This window comes from Candoia aspera, chromosome 4, assembly GCF_035149785.1.
Source record: "Candoia aspera isolate rCanAsp1 chromosome 4, rCanAsp1.hap2, whole genome shotgun sequence".
Taxonomy (NCBI): domain Eukaryota; kingdom Metazoa; phylum Chordata; class Lepidosauria; order Squamata; family Boidae; genus Candoia; species Candoia aspera.
Window position 1 is genome coordinate 63,111,612 of NC_086156.1, and position 17,228 is coordinate 63,128,839.

At 45.9% G+C, this 17,228-nt stretch overlaps 1 protein-coding gene across 2 annotated transcripts in view; it reads right to left on the bottom strand.

Moving 5' to 3' along the window:
* The window catches only part of RECK (reversion inducing cysteine rich protein with kazal motifs), a 145,083-nt gene that overhangs the window by 95,975 nt on the left and 31,880 nt on the right, over positions 1-17,228 (bottom strand). For both annotated transcript variants that reach the window (XR_010067988.1, XM_063304266.1), the window contains exons 4-5: positions 14,254-14,290; positions 11,840-11,925 (exon numbers count right to left, since the gene is read on the bottom strand). Coding sequence is in view for 1 of the 2 variants with exons in the window: in XM_063304266.1 (XP_063160336.1) it covers positions 11,840-11,925; positions 14,254-14,290 (123 nt within the window). In the remaining variant the exon portion in view is untranslated. The remainder of the gene's footprint in view (positions 1-11,839; positions 11,926-14,253; positions 14,291-17,228) is intronic.

The window sequence follows — 17,228 nt, forward strand, 5'->3', positions numbered from 1 at the left end:
TCAACACCAGGTTGGCAAGTAGTGGATGATATTTGTTGTGATTTTTCTTATGTTTTAATGATCCTTTCATAGGTGAGATACTGTTATTTTGTCTACCATTCAGAATGTTTTGGGTGAGCAATATAAGGTATTATGCTGGGGCTAAAATAAATAAATACATCTTCTGGGGACAAATGATACTGCGAAATCAGCTACAACCATATCACCACGGAAACTGAGTATCTGTAAGGAATGCCTAAAACTAAATAAAAGACTCAGACTCTAAATCAAGTTTAAGCTCTAACTTTTATTTAGAATAGAATGCACACCAGTAGAAAGCTGAGAGTGAGGGAAGCGCGCCAAAAGTTGAATAGTCTCGCGCCAAACAGCGCTCCATCCCCACAGTCCCCGGCTGTGCCCCACGAGTTCCACGGAGTGACAGGTCATCACGGCTGGATAGGCGAGAGGTCGTCCAGCCCCATTCGCCCCGGGCATCGCCCGGTTTATCTTCCTGCAAGGTAATGGTCCATTACCGGGCGATTAGACCACGATATTCCTCGAAAGCCCGGACGCGCCTTTCCGAACCTCGCCCTGATCCTTTCTTTATCAGGGGCGTTAATGGCCGATTACCGGGCGATGCGACCTTGTTTGTTCAGTAGATCTCCCAACCCCATTATCTTTTGTCCGGTTTATCGCCCGCACCTCTCCCCCCATTGACACGCACCCGTGCTTTGTCATGCGAGCCGTTACGATGTCGCAAACATCGCAACGGCGATCATGACATACCGCCCCCCTGAAGAAAATCAAGCCAAGGGCTTGGAGGGATATGCAACATGGAAGTTGCGGACTAGCTCGGGGGCCTGAATGTCACGGGCAGCGACCCACTCGGGGTGGGGAAAGTGTTTCCAGCGCACTAAGTCTTGGAGAGAGCCACGAAGCTTGTGGGAGTCGAGGACCTCCTTGACTTCGAAGTGCTGCTGTCCGTCGATCATGACGGGAGTGCGTGGATGCCACCAGGAGGGGTCACTGGCCGGCTTGAGTAAGCTGCAGTGGAACACAGGGTGCAGCCACTTCAAATTATGAGGTAGGTCCAAACGCACCGTGACCGGGTTCACAATTTGTGTAACCTGAAAGGGGCCAATAAATTTGGGGGCCAGTTTCTTGGAAGGCTGAGGGGACTTGATAAATTTAGTGGAGAGATAAACCAGGTCCCCTACTCGGAAAGGTGGCTGTTGGCGCCTGTGCTTGTCAGCCTGAAGTTTGCATGAGGTCTGTGCCTCATTGAGGGCATCCTTAATGATGGGCCAGGAGTCTGCGAGTTTGGGACCCCAATCACAGGCTGCCACTACTGGAGACAGGGGCTGTGGGAGCTCGGGAATGGGGGCAAAGTCCCGACCTGATACCACCCTGAAGGGGGTTTGTCCCGTGCTTTGATGCACAGCGTTATTGTATGCAACCTCCGCGAAAGGAAGCAAATCCACCCAGTCGTCCTGGTGGTAGTTGATGTAGGAGTGGAGGAATTGTTCAAGGGTGGCATTGAGGATCTCAGTAGATCCATCAGTCTGGGGATGCCAGGAGGTTGACAATGCTTGCTCAGTGCCAATTAATTTCAAAAAAGCCTGCCAAAACCATGAGGTAAATTGTGTGGCCCTATCGGTCACCAAGCGAGAGGGGCAGCCGTGGAGGCGGTACACGTGCGCCAAAAAGAGCTTTGCCAGCTGTTGCGCCGACGGGATAGAGGCACAGGGGACAAAATGAGCTTGTTTGGAAAAGTAGTCTTTGACTACCCAAATGACTGTTTTCTTTTGACTGGGCAGTAAATCCACGATGAAATCCATAGAGATTTCATCCCAAGGGCGTGAAGGGTTAGCCACGGGCTGCAGCAGCCCCTGGGGTTTACCGGACGGTCGCTTAGACATGGCGCAAACAGGGCAGGATGTTTTGACATCCTTCCTCAGCGAGGGCCACCAAAATTGGCGTTGGGTCAAGTGAAGGGATTTGAGTTACCCGAAATGACCAGCCTGTTTGCTGTCATGAGACCGGCTGAGGATAGTTGATCGTTGCAAGTCAGGGACGTATAAACGACCCTCCACCCAGGCGAGGTCTTGTTCCATGGAAACCTTGTCAGGGTTAGCAAGGAGCCAGGGATCAGACTTTAATGCGAGGGCAAAATCTGCATGCAACCCACCCGGCATCTGTGGTTGCCTGCGGCCCGGAGCGGGCTGCGCCGGAGTCGTTTGCAGGGGGGGAGGCTGTCCCCGAGCGTGGCTCCGGGTGACAGCGGCCAAACCCAATTGAGACTCAGAGAGCACAGTCCCCACGTCGGAGACAGGCTCTGCGTCCTGGGGCAGTCGGGAAAGTGCATCTGCCAAGAAATTCTTCTTCCCTGGAATGAACTTCAGCTGAATGTTAAAACGGCTGAAAAATTGAGCCCAGCAAATCTGCTTAGGGCTGAGGCGCCTGGGCATGTGGAGCGCCTCAAGGTTGCGATGGTCTGTCCAGACCTCAAAAGGGCAAGTCGCCCCTTCTAAAAGGTGACGCCAAGCCTCCAGTGCCACTTTTACTGCAAATGCCTCTTTCTCTCAGACATGCCAGCGTCTTTCTGTCTCGGAAAATTTCCGGGAGAGATAGGCACAGGGCTTCAAAAGTCCAACAGAATCCTTTTGTAATAGGATAGCCCCAATTGAAAAATCAGAGGCATCGGCCTGAACTACAAAAGGCCGTTCGGGGTTGGGATGGGATAAAATTGGCTCGGCTGTAAAAAGAGCTTTCAACCGGTCGAAAGCAGCCTGACAGGCGGGAGTCCAATTGAGCACGGCCCCTGGGTTTTTTACCTTGAGCGTCTCCCCGACGCCTTTGGTCCGCAACAAATCAGTCAAGGGCAGGGTAATCTCCGCGAACCCTTTTGCGAAGGATCTGTAGAAATTTGCAAATCCCAGGAAACTTTGGAGCTGGCGCCAGGTGCGTGGGTGCTCCCAGCTCAAAACAGCCTGGACCTTTGCAGGATCCATTTCGATGCCCTTATCTGAAATCCTGTAGCCTAAGTAATCCAGGCGCGACTTATGGAATTCGCACTTGGAAAGCTTAGCATAAAGTTTAGCGTGCAGAAGCTTGGTGAGAACCTGTCTTACCAATCTTTCGTGTTCTCTCTCCGCTTTGGAGTATATCAGGACATCATCCAGATAAACCAGTACTCCTTTAAACAAATGGTCATGCAGAACCTCATTAATTAGTTGCATGAAAACCCCCGGGGCCCCTGCAAGACCAAAAGGCAGTACCTTATACTGGAAGGAGCCCAAGGGACAGTTAAAAGCTGTTTTCCATTCGTCCCCCTCCCTGATGCGAATGCAGTAATACGTCTCGCGGAGGTCAAGTTTGGAAAAAAACCTTTCCAGTCGACAAGTGTGCCAACATGTCTTTCACGAGGGGGAGGGGGTACTTGTCTGACAAGGATGCTGAATTTAACCCGCAATAGTCTGTACACAGTCTCAGGGTACCGTCCTTCTCGCGGAACAGAACGGGCGCTGCAACCGGCGGGTTTGCCGGTTCGATGAAGCCCCGAGCGAGGTTTTTATCGAGGAAGTCCCGCAACACCGCCAATTGCTTTTGTGTCATTGGGTAAATTTTTGGCTTAGGCAATGGGACATGAGGGAGCAGTTCAATGGCACAGTCCGTCTTGCGATGGGGGGGTAACTGGTCCGCCTCCTCCTCCCCGAAGACATCCGCGAAGTCCGCGTATTGTTCCGGCAACCCCTCCATGGGGGAAGCGTGAACTTGAGGGTCGACAATCTCAGCCCTCCCCACAGTCAAAGTGAGGGATTTCCCCTTAGCAGGTGCCTGGTAGAACCCATCCTCAAACGTTATCGTACGGATCCTCCAGTTAATGGAAGGATTGTGGCGAGTTAGCCAGGGGATTCCCAGAACCACTATAGGCTTGCCCACCGGGGTGACCACGAATTCTATGGTTTCCCTGTGCGTGCCCATTTGTAGGGTAACCTTCCCTGTACCCTGGGTGGCCGGCCCACCCCCTGCCATGGAACCATCGAGTTGCTGGAAGATCAGCGGCTTCGGGAGAGGGAACAGGGTAGATTTAGCGCGGCGACCAGGTTGGGGTGGATCAGGCATCTGGAACACCCGGAGTCCACCCAAGCCCCGACTTTGATGGTCTTGGAGCCGTAGCTCAGTTCAATTTTTATGGCCAGGATGGGACAGTCCGCACTCACCCTGGTGGTATCGCGCCCATTCTCCACCACCTGCCCAGCGGCACTGTTTAGGACAGGTGGAAGGCGTTTTCCGCCGGCTGCTCCGGGGCGGCCAACCCGTCCCCCGCGAGGTAGACGTCCTCTTCTTCGTCCGGGGTCGCTAGTGCCCCTGTCAGCCGTTGGGGAGGGTTGGGTGGTTTCTGCGGAGCCTTCTGCGTCGGTCTAGGTGGGCGATCCGCCGTCCTAGCCTTGTGGCATTCTGCCGCACAGTGACCTGCCTTACCGCACTTGATGCATTGCCCCCGGGCAAAGCGACGTTGTCTTTCGGCGTCCCATGTTGGGCCTGATTGTTGCACTGGCCCTTTTCCTCTTAGCTGCCAGCATGAAGGTGCGCTGGGCATGTTCAGCCTTCCTGGCAAGACAGATCCAGTCATGCAGTGAGTCTGGATCGTCTCTGTACAGCACCCATTGCAACACCTCTCGATTGAGGCCATCCTTAAATATGTCAATCAGGGTGGCCTCCGACCATTCAGGGACCTTCCCTGCCAAAACCTTAAATTCTAGGGCGTAATCTGCGACCGATTTCTGCCCCTGATTGAGTTCTTTCAGAGCGCCTTTAGCCCTCCCCTTCGCCAGGGGTTCTTCAAAGTACTGCTTCAAGGCGGTCAGGAAGGTGTGGAAGGTAGCCAGGGTGGGGCTCCAGACCTTTGAACGAACCAGTCTGCGGCTCTGCCCTTACGTTTCGTGGCAATAGCCGAGATTTTAGCCCCTTCCGATGCAAAACAATGTCCGTATAGCTGGATGTAGTTTGTTGCGTTAGTTAAAAAGAATGACAGGTTTGTGGGGTCGCCATCAAATTTTACTGGAAAGTCTTTAGCGATCCCACCAACTGGAAAAACCCCAACCTGTGAGTGAGTAGGGGTGACCCCCATCGGAATAAAACCATGGGGCCCTGGGAAAAAGTCCCACGCCTGGCCTCTTCCTCTCAGGGCCGGCGATAGGGTGGGTGGGATGCCGAGACACCCCCCCGCGCTCTGTGCAGCAGCACTCTTCGTGAGCTCACTCACCACAGTTGACAGGGATTGGAGCATGTGCTCTAATGATTGCACCTTGGACTCCAGAGCCCTGATCCTGTCCTGTGTGATGGGATCATCCATCACACGGGTTGTTGCCCAATCGGCAGTCCTGCAGATTCCCTCTCAGGCATCTGGGGGTATTGGAGTCTCCAAGAGGTGTGGGGTGTCCCTGGCCGGGGGTCCACTACACCGTCCCACCTGAAGTGTCGTTGACTTACGACTCCCTCTTCCATCAGGGCCCTCCACTCCGGGCTAGGGCTCCAGGCTCCAAAATGGAGTGCGGTGTGGGTGGGGAGGGAGCTTGTGTCCCATCTCGGGAGCGCTGATTCCAGAAACTGTCTGGTCGCCTCCCCCACTCGCGTTGAGTCCTTCGCATCTCCGCTCTGAAGCCCCGACTCCAAGATCATCCCCGGTTCAGTCATCGCCAGCTGCTTCTCTCGCAAGCAAATTTCCCTGGTAGAGACTGGCGAGGTTCGTTCTTAAAAGACTCTCAGCTTTATGTAAGGAATGCCTAAAACTAAATAAAAGACTCAGACTCTAAATCAAGTTTAAGCTCTGACTTTTATTTAGAATAGAATGCACACCAGTAAAAAGCTGAGAGTGAGGGAAGCGCGCCGAAAGTTGAATTAAATAGTCTCGCGCCAAACAGCGCTCCACCCCCACAGTCCCCGGGTGTGCCCCACGAGTTCCACGGAGTGACAGGTCATCACGGCTGGATAGGTGAGAGGTCGTCCAGCCTCATTCGCCCCGGGCATCGCCCGGTTTATCTTCCTGCAAGGTAATGGTCCATTACCGGGCGATTAGACCTCGATATTCCTCGAAAGCCCGGACGCGCCTTTCCGAACCTCGCCCTGATCCTTTCTTTATCAGGGGCGTTAATGGCTGATTACCAGGCGATGGGACCTTGTTTGTTCAGTAGATCTCCCAACCCCATTATCTTCTTTTGTCCGGTTTATCGCCCGCACCTCTCCCCCCATTGACACACACCCGCGCTTTGTCATGCGAGCCATTATGATGTTGCAAACATCACAACGGCGACCATGACAGTATCTTCGAAAGAAGCTGAACAACTAGTAGTTCTCAACCATTCTCCCAGTCCACTGAAAAGGACTTGAAGAAAAAAGATGAATACTGCAAATCAGTAACTGGGCACTCAAAATGATGACAAACAGAAGTTTTGGATTTTGAGACCATATATTCAATTAGCCAGATAATGCATTTCTGCTATGGGAAGGGATTGAATCTCACAAGGATTGGTGAAAATATGTTTGGCCAAAGCATGGTAATTTTGTTTAGGAGAGGCTTTAAGCTAGAAACAAAGAAACTAAAGAATGGACCTCAGTTAAAGACTTGTGCACTGTAGAATGTGAAATGTCAGAAATAACATTGGGTCATAAACTTCCTTCATTATCTATACACTAATGCTCAGAGAATAAACAAGATGGGTTTGAACACTTACTATGCAAAAACAAATATGTTTTCAGGGGTATAACAAAGAATTGGTGTAATGACTCCCATAACTAGAATACAGCAATTAAATATTACTAGAAAAGGACAAGGAGTTACACTGTGTGTTAAAAATATCTATTCCTGCTCAGAAATCCAAATGAATGAACTTGGCAAAGTTGTAGTAAATATCCAAGTTAAAATAAGTGGAGGAACAAATTAAAGATTACAGTTGGTGGTATTTATTATCACTCATACAACTAAGGCAAACGTGGACAACTTACAAAAGAAAGATGCAGATCAGCGACACAAAGTGACAAGAGATTATAATCACCCTGAAATCTGTTGGGAGACAAACTCGGCCAAGCATGGTCCTTCCAGGAAATTCCTGAATTGTGTCAGTGACAAAGGATCAAATCAAGGAATCCATGGGGAAGACTTAGTGGAGAAATGAGAAGCAGCAAGTATATTGGAGGATAGTGAGCATGTAATACTAGAATTTTTTATCTTAAGGAAAATAAAACTTGTCATAGTGAAACATGTATTCTGGACTGGTTCCATACATCCTGCAGGGTGTGAACCAGTTTTAATGACCCAACGATAGCATGTTCTGGATGGATGAAATTCCAGAATTCACTACTGGGACAATTTACTAATGCAACTTTTGGTCAAGGCTTTGGTGATGAACTGGAATGTTCAACTGTCCGAGTCCATAGATTGACTGGGACTTAAGTGACCTGTGAATATGCAGGTCAGCTTGGATTACTGAGGCTCTATAGGCAAACAAAACAGGTGGACAAACATAAAACAACAGTACCAAAAATCAGAACACGCACAACTTTGAATACATTTGAGGATCTTTTCTCCGCTTCCACTGCACCTGCTGAAAACCACCTGTTCTGGGTGGTACCGGCACAACCCAACAGGATCATGGAAAGTCTTAGTACCTTTGTAATGAATTGGGAGAGTTTCATACGATTTATTACAGCTAGATTCATTCATATCCTTGCTTCAATGCCACCTCTGGTGATGGCTGTAGGAGGTCACAGCTCTGGTTTGTCCTGTTATTGGATATTTTTTTACTTATCCTCCTTAAGAATGTGGCCAGGATGCCTGAATGAGTTTATGCCTCACTTACCCTTTACATCCAGCTCCCTCTTGACTGACCAGCAGGGAACTGCTGAGAGAGTTACTATGTCTAATAATTAACACATCCGTCAATCAGGAAGGAGGAGAGTGCTATCTGCTTTGAAAAGAGTAGAACATCCCCTTGTGAAAAAAAAATTAAATTCCTCCTTTTTACTAACTTTCAGCTAGTTTGTGAGCATTTAGAAAAAAATGCATTCCATTGGTTTATCCAAAATAAATAATGCCAAACTAACCTGTCAGCTCTACATGATAAGAAACCAATAACATATAGGTTGGGACTTTTATTTTAACACCTATAATAACAGAATTTTGCAAGTCTTAATGTGTTCCCCCACTCCCTCACTTTATCTTCACGAGCACTAAGGAGGGGCTTGTCTGAGGTGTTTCCTCAAGTTATTTTCTTAGCCCAGGCTCAAGCCCCACTTACCTTACTATTGCCTTGATAGTGGCTTTTACTCCTGTCCTTCAAAGCCATGCCCCATTCCCCCTACATAACCTGATCTTCGTTTTTGATAGAGTATCAGTCTAGCAAACAAGGGAATATGATAGACATAGCATACCTTGACTTCATCCCAGCAGGAGGTAAGCAGAAGTAAAGATTGGCACTAAGTTCTCCAGCAGGCACTTGGAGTTCTCCTAATAACCAGTAGGCAATCTCACTAATCAGTGCTCTGATTGGCCACTGGTAACAGAATGCAACTAGGGCTCTCATTAATTGCTTCCAAGTGACCTCTCCTTGTTTGGAGATTCCGGAGGGTTCCTTGGTTAACAAAGAAGTGGATATAAAGATGCCTGGGGCCCTTGTGGCAGAAAGCAAAGAATGAGTATGATCAAGAACTGTTATGAACTTATGTTTGAGCCTACACTATAATGGTTAGGGGGGGATGTCAAAATTTCTGCACCCTTATTGCATCAATGTAGTAACATCCAGAAGCTTTGCTTAAAACAATCACTAAGGGAAGGGTGGGCAATAGATCCCCACAGACTGCTGTTACTCTTCTGTTAATATGTGGCCTTTCCAGCAAGACTATGGAGATTGATATTTGTGCTTGTATGACATTTGATCAGCAAAGAACTATTTTAATTTTGTACTGACTTTGTTTTATGAGGTGTTGTTAGGGTTTTTTTTCAAGTTTTTATGCCTTAGTTCTCTAAACCACCTACAGTTTTGTAATTTTGGCATATATAAATAATGGAAATGATAAAATAAATGAGATTTAATTCGGTCTCCCTTGCTGTTTAGCATTCACAGAAAGTTGTTCCTGCAATCATCAGGTGTGTGTGGAGCTGGGTGTTACCTTTATGTGCATAACACCTAGGTCTACCTCTCCTTTCTTTCCTTGCCAAATGTGCAAAGATCTCTGGCTAGTTGTGCCAGCCCTTCAAAATAGGCCAAGTCAGGAAATAGACACCAGAAGAACCCTTGGGACTTTACTTTATTGCTATAGAATATATCAATAGAATCTTGAAAGCCTGACAGAGTTGCTCTCTATCCCATCTTATATTAAAAAAATCAGAGCAGGGTAACATTGAGTTTCTTTCTCCAAGCTACCACTACCCCTTAATGGCTCACTCCTTCCTTCCCCCCTTAACAGCTCTGTCATACCTTCCCCAAGGTCAGCTCCTACACACAAATACATTGTTCTATAAAATACTAGAAAAGATGGAGCAGTACACAGGGTAGCCAATTCACTTACCCTGCAAACCAAGATGACAACAGATAGCAGATGTAGCTCTGGTTACAACTTTTGTAATGTCAGGTGAAGTTAGATGATCAGGAAGAAAACACTTTTGCTGGAGTTATAATATCCAGCACATTAAGAAGAGGTGAATATTGACCTTGCAGGATTTTCTTCATCCTGAATCAACACCTCAAATCTGAAACGAGCCAGTAGGAGGGAATCTCTGTTTTGAGAGTTCTGATGGGGTTGCACAGTCAGAAGCACATTCAACAGCAGAGATTCATCTTGTCTCACTGGAAGGAGACCTTGATTTGTGGAAATTCTGCCCTCACTGTAATGCTGAGATAGAAGCACAGGACTGAAGTAGAAAACAGGACATAGGTGTGTATTGTCTAGAACTGCTATTATGGCAATTATGAGGCCACTCAGTTGGTGAATCTCTCCAGCTGTGGATATTAAGGTGTTTTATTTGCCTTGCAAAAGAAACAAAAGTGCATTTCTCCAGTGATTAAAAAAAAGACCCTCTTCACTTGGTGGAATTAAGAAATACTTCAATAGGCTAGTTCAAGTTAGGGTAGGGCAAGATTTTTGCAGGTTTACATAGTTATACTGACCTGAAAAAATGAAGTGTCATTTCAATATGCTAAAACAAATCAATCCTCTGTAAGTACTATTAGGATCCAGTCAGCAATATAAAGTATAAATGACCAGTCTATACATGATCTGCTGAAGCCTGGTTTGTGCATTTTAAGGAGAATTTAAATAAAATGTAATGCATTTTGAGAAAGTCAGTGAAGATAGTACAGGAAACAATTTAGGAATAAAGGCTGAGGAAAAAGGATGTATTTGGCTTAGAAAAGTTAAGATTGAGAAGGAATATGGCTGAACTTTAAAGATTGCTGCACAGACAAAATGTGTTGTTTCTTTAGAGGTCAAGACAAAATCTAATGGGTTTATGGTTAGGCAGGTAGTTTTTGCTGAACATTAGAACAAACTTTTGATGGTAATTTACAAAGTAACCAGTTCTCTACAGTGGTTGGCAGGCTCTCTCTCACTAGAGGTGATCAATAAAAGACAAGATCTATCTGTAGAGGATGGCATGAATTAGATAGAGCTAACTATGGGATTTCTGCACCAAACTGGAATGGAAAGTTCTCCTTCTGATTAATGGGAAAAAAATTATCGAAATATTTAAGCCTAAGGAAACTGATTCATAAAACAAATATCAACATATATGTAAACATGAGTAGGGAAGATGACTCTGATTCAAGAAACCAGTTATGTTTTGTTTTTGTTTTTTTTAACTGAAATAGCACTTGTTACTATGGGAACTGTTAGCAGAACTACAGAAAGTTCACTGACTTGGTCAAAAGGTACTACCCCAGCTATGCTGGAATAGTAAACTCATCTCTGTGTAGCAGCCCCAACTTCCCCAAAGCATTTAGAAACATTACCTCAATGTCAAAGTTAGCATATCATGCTAAGTACTGGTTGATTTGATTTTGGCTTAAAGTATTATAAACTCATTCATTTTGGTTTGTTTTGAGACTTGATTTATTAAGAAAATCTAGTTAACTATATTTAACAAACTGTAATTAAGCAAACCATAGCTCAATGCACAATATGAACCCAAGCAGGAAATACTCTTAAGGGCTTGGGGAAATTAGAAGCTCTCTAAGACTGTATAAGGCAGAATTGTTCCTGAATAAGGCTAAATGAACAGCACAGGCATCAGAAAAATACTTGTGAGATGCACAACTTGCTAATCCACAGGAAAAGGATAATAAGAGCTTGGGTATGCCATATTATCCCCAGAGTAGAAATCATTAATCAAAGCTCGAGCTTTGTTTGAGCTTAAATTTGTCATTTGAACCAGGAGCAACTGTCATTTCTGATCTGCAGGTGCAAAATCTGAAAACAAAGTTTTTGTAGGTTTCAATTCAAGTTTCCACAAGAATCACTCACTCAGAGTTCAGATTACATGTTAAGCCTCTCTACTTCTGGTTAACAAGCCATGTTATTAATAGGATAAGAAGGTGGCACACACCTTCCTCTTAACCCCTTTTTGTAGTTTACTGCTTTGTAAGAAAGCACCCACTGAAAAAAGTCATGAGGCAATGCAAAGCTCTTACATAACTCTCCTTGCTCAACACAGTTTGTAGAAGAAAGCATGGAGAAAAGAGTTGGAAGAATAGAAATGTTTCAGAAGGCATGTCTGTGCTGTCAAATCTTTCCTAATATAAATTTTTCTTATATGAGCACCACATACACATCCCCCCCAAAAGAGAATCCAGCAAACTATTACCTGTTTACATGCTTGTCGACATTCTACAGCAATGGCTAATTCACAGCACCCTAAGCCAACCCAGCCATCAGATTTTTTCAAAACACCTTTGAAGAAAAATTATAAAATGTATTATAAAATCATTCTTGTGTATGTTTTAAAACTATATCCTGTAGTTACCACACAACACAAAAGGCAACATTGCTCTACAAAACTTTTCACTACAAGTCTAATATACTGCTGCCAAAATAAACCACACTAAATTCAGGAGGCTTGCTTTGTAATATATAGGATTAGAAGTGCCTAATTTCTCAATCCACCTGGAAAGGACTTTATTCTTGCTCACCTTAACACCCTCCCTCTAACTACGGAAGGTATAGAGAGATCCCTTTCCAGGAAAATCTGTGCCCCATGATGCGAGGCAAGTTGAAACTGCCAAGCACCTCTTCTTCTCCTCATTGTACAGAGACATTTGCAATACTCCTTATTTTCCCACTATTCACTAGGTTGTACAGAACAATTCTGCCTCTCCCTACTATTCTGTCACCCTAACCCTATCATAACATGTAACGCTGCCAAGTTCTGTGCAGCAGCATGCATTTTATAGAATAATCATGTTTCACATGGGTCATGCCTGACCAGGATACTAGAATTTCTTACTTCCAATTATTCAGTTTGACATCTTATGTTACTACACTTAATGTTTTAGCACAGTGCATTATTTTACAAGGTTTTATTTAACGCTTGAAATTTAATGAAATATTTTAATTTTTAGTTAACCCTACTACTTTTTATAGACTTGGTTTTATAACAGTTTCTATTTTTTACATCACTGTCTTTTAACACAGAATTTGTGAGGTATCGAAAGGCTGGAAAAGAATAAACACCCCTATCTTTAAAAAAGGGGAGGACGAGGAATGTGGAAAATATAGACCTGTTAGCTTGACATCTGAGCTAAATAGAACTGGCTGCATGACCACACCCAGAGAGTATTCACAAAGGTAAAGGGAGGGAGAGAGCAGTGCATTCAGGCTTGCAAGGTTCTGTTACTGTAACCTTAAAAAAAAAAAGTACTACTGTATTAGCATTCATGACTTTGGTTTCCTAGTGTCTACCTTGGAGGGCTGATAGAAATAGAATCAATGGCTCACATTTTTCTAAGCTGCCCCTTCTATGAGCAAGCCAGACACTGAAGGATAACTCCATTTATTAAAAGGGTGGTCCACAAAATTTTATCTTCTTCAGCTACTACTGAAGGATACAGCCCTTAATATTTTGGCACAAGTTATGAGATTTTGTTCTGAAGCTTTACAAAAAGTAAGTACCTTATGGATAGAAAGTATCAGCAGGCTTAGCAAGGCAAAATTCTATGTTTTCTCCTACTTCCATCACTTATTTCTCTTACTTATGTGCACTCAACCAAGGATTGTAAAGTAGCAAGTAAAGTAGATTAGTTTTAGAGAGTAGGCTTAATAGGTAAAGTTAATGAGATCAGCTCAACAGGTTTTATAGGTATTATATCTCTACTTTTTATGCTATCTTAAGTTTACCTACAAATGTATCTGTAATGGATATTTTGCAGTATTTTTCTTTTTCTTTGCACTGAACACAGACCATCATAAAGTTTATTCTGTTCTGTTTGTTGTTGATTGTTGACAAAAATACTTTGTTTTGAAACAATGGAGGAAAGAGTTAGCTGGGAAATATGAAAAGAAGAAGATCATCTGATTGGAGACCAAGGAGAAAGAACACCTGAAAGAAAGAGGAAGTAAGACTGCTGGAAGATGTAGGTAAGATGGAGATTAAAAACAGCCACATGATTTTAATAAGCAAGTTTGCAGGGGAAGCAGGGAGGTAAGCAATGTTGGAGTGGGAGAAAACCAGGGTAAGAGCAAGGTGAGGAAGTGCCACAAAGCATAAAAAAAATACTAGGGCTAGGCAACAATCTAGATTGAAAGGGGGAAAAGTGATTTAGAGTACACACAGGTATTGACACAGGTGTCAACAACTTCTTGAAGCAGCATTTCTTCTTGCTCTCCACAGCTGCTGCATAACACATTTGATTTAAGAAGGTGCCAAGAGGCACCATGTGCACTCCAAATCACTTTTTCCCCTTCAAATTTGGATTGTTGCACAGTCCAACAAAATACATGGAACAGAAAGTGGCAATGTTCAAGGAAACATACACATTGGCAAAATACAAACAAGGAAAAAAGAGGCTACTAGGTACCAACGCAGATATCTGCAGTCACAGTGGTGATTACTGGCACCACACAGGAGACCCAGATCCTAGTCTATACAAAAAACATACTTAGTATTTACCGCACAATTGAGCTGCTCACATAAAAAAAAATTAATCCGATACAAATCTTCTCATAAATAAGCCTTGAGGAGTTCAATACCCCATGTAAGCTTAAGTATAGTAATACTCTTACCTGGCAAAGAAGAATTTATACAGCTCCAAACCTCTCTCTGTAAAGAACAATTTTACCATTACTAAGTGATATAGCAGAAATTTTAAAAATATTTAAACAAGATAAATATTTGTATTTGAAACATTAGCATATTCAAAAGTGTATTAGTAGAGAGCCAGTTTGGTGTAGTGGTTAAGGCATCAGGCTAGAAACCGGGAGACCATGAGTTCTAGTCCCACCTTAGGCATGAAGCCAGCTGGGTGACCTTTGGCCAGTCACTTTCTCTCAGCCCTAGGAAGCAGGCAATGGCAAACGACTTCCAAAATCTTGTCAAAAAAACTGCAGTGACTTGTCCAGGTAGTTGCCAGGAGTCAACACTGGCTCAAAGGCACAGTTCTGCTGTGCCTTCTTGCCCTGGCATGTGTGCTTGAGTTAAGGAAAAACCCAGAAGTTCCAGTTTTTATGTATCACCATGGCACAAGAGGAAAGAAATTTATCAGAAAAAATCAGGGGGATCAGACTTGCGGGGAGAAAAGCAGTATAGACCAGTATGTGAAAATATTGGGCCGGGGATGTTATGACAGGAACTGGAGGGCAAGCCATCTCCGGGGAAGACGCTCCCAGTGTCTGTTACTGGTAGCGTGTTCCGGCCCTCCAGGTTCATACCCAGGTCCTGGTCAGCAGATCCCTGAGGGCCCTGGTCTCCGGCTGCTGCTTTTGAATGCCAGGTCAATCAACAAAGCCCCTCTTATATGTGACTTGATCATGGAGGAGGGGGCAGACCTGGCGTGTATCACCGAGACCTGGCTGGGTCAGGAAGGGGGGGTAGCCCTTTCAGAAATGTGCCCCACTGGGTTTCAGGTGTGGCACCAGCCACGACACCGGGGCAGGGGAGATGGGGTGGCAATTGTCATCCAAGAATCTCTAGTAGCCTTCAGGGGCGCTGCTTCACAGGTGGCTGGTTGCAAGACCCTGTTTCTCAAGTTGGGCACCCAAGAACAGTTGGGAGGGTTGCTGCTGTACCAACCTCCCTGCTGCGTGGCAACCTCCCTGCCTGAGCTGCTTGAGGCCGTCTCAGGGCTGGCGGTGGAGTTCCCCAGGCTTATGGTCTTGGAGGACTTCAACCTACCTTCCCTGGGGCGTGCCTCAGATACAGCTCACAAGTTCATGCCTACCATGGCAGCCCTGGGCCTGTCTCAGATCATTCGGGACCCAACTCGAGACAGTGGCCTCACTCCGGACTTGGTTTTCTTGTCGGAGCAGCAGCAACGTGATCTGAGGGGAGAAGTAGATCTGTCCCCATTGTCATGGTCAGACCATGCCCTGGTGGCCCTGAGATTCTCTTGTGCTGCCCCTTTCAGCAGGGAGGCAGGACCCATTCAATTGGGCCACCCCCAGGGACTGATGGACCCAGTCAGGTTTCAGAAGGAGCTGGGGGTTATACCCGGGGATCTGCTGCACGGTCCAGAGGAGGTCCTGGCCGCAACCTGGAATAGAGAAGCGGCTGGGGCCTTGGACAGGATCGCGCCTGTGCAGCCTCTCTTGCCCACTCAAACCCAGCACTCCCCATGGTTTACGGAGGAACTGCGGGTTTTGAAGAGGGTGAAGAAACACCTAGAGAAAGACAAAGACTGAATCAGACCGAACACAAGCTAGAGCTGCTATTAAGGCCTACCTTGTGGCAGTAAGAGCAGCGAAACATCAATATTTCTCCGCTCTTATTGGATCTGCAGAATGCCGCCCAACGGCCCTGTTTAAAATTACGCGATCATTATTAGGTAGGGGGGGCTCTGTCTCCCACCTACAGGGCCGTGTGGAGGAATTTTCTGAGCATCTGCAGGGTAAAATCGCTCAGATTCGGTCCAAGTTGGACTCTAAGCATGGGGCAGAGTCTGGGGAGATGCTGCCCCATTCAGAACCCGTGCATACCTTGGGGGTCCTCCTGGACTCACGACTCCTGCTCAAAGAGCAGGTGGCAGTCGTGGCTAGGAGGGCCTTTGCACAACTTCAGGTTGTGTACCAGTTACGCCCTTTCCTGGATCGAGATGCCCTCTGGACAGTCACTCATGCCCTGGTCATCTCCCATATAGACTACTGCAACGCACTCTACATGGGGCTACCCTTGAAGAGTATCCAGAAGCTTCAGTTGGTCCAAAATGCAGCTGCGCGAACAGTGATGAGTGCTCCAGGGTCAGCACACGTAACATCTTTACTGCGTGAGCTGCATTGGGTTCCAGTTTGCTTCCGGGTCCAATTCAAGGTCTTGGTTATCACCTTTAAAGCCCTACATGGCATGGGGCCAGGCTACCTGAGGGACCGTCTCATCCCTGTAACATAGACCCACCCCACCCGATCATGCAGAGAGGGCATGTTGCGGACCCTGTCTGTAAGAGAATTTCATCTGGCAGGGTCCAGGAGGTGGGCCTTCTCTGCAGTGGTGCCTGCCCTGTGGAACATTCTACCCCCCGAGGTGAGGCAGGCCCCTTCGCTCCAGACCTTCCAGAAGGGTTTGAAGACCTGGTTCTGCCGCCTCACCTGGGATGGGAAGGGCAATAGCTCTTCCTGGGGGTGGCTGGTGATGTAGAGTTCTCCCTACGGAATGGAAATCTCCCACTTGGATTCTATATTTATATTTATTTATTATTTTAGTATTGTAGCTGCTGACTTGGTGATTTTATGTTGTTGAGGTTTTAAGGTGAATTTTATTGTAAACCACTCAGAGTCCCCCTTTTAGGGGGAGATGGGCAGTGATAGAAATGTGAATAATAAAATAAATATGTTTCCAGGCACATTGAACACAAAATGCCCCTGATTCCTCATTACTGGGACTTAAGTAATGATAGAAAGACAGATTCATAGAATCACAGAGTTGGAAATGACCTGAAATGTCTAGGGCAGTGTTACTTATCGAAAGTTAACAATGGAGTATCTCCAATTGGGAGGACCCTAAAACCATAGCCACTCAATTTTGCTAGGATTGAGTCAAAGTCTGTTCT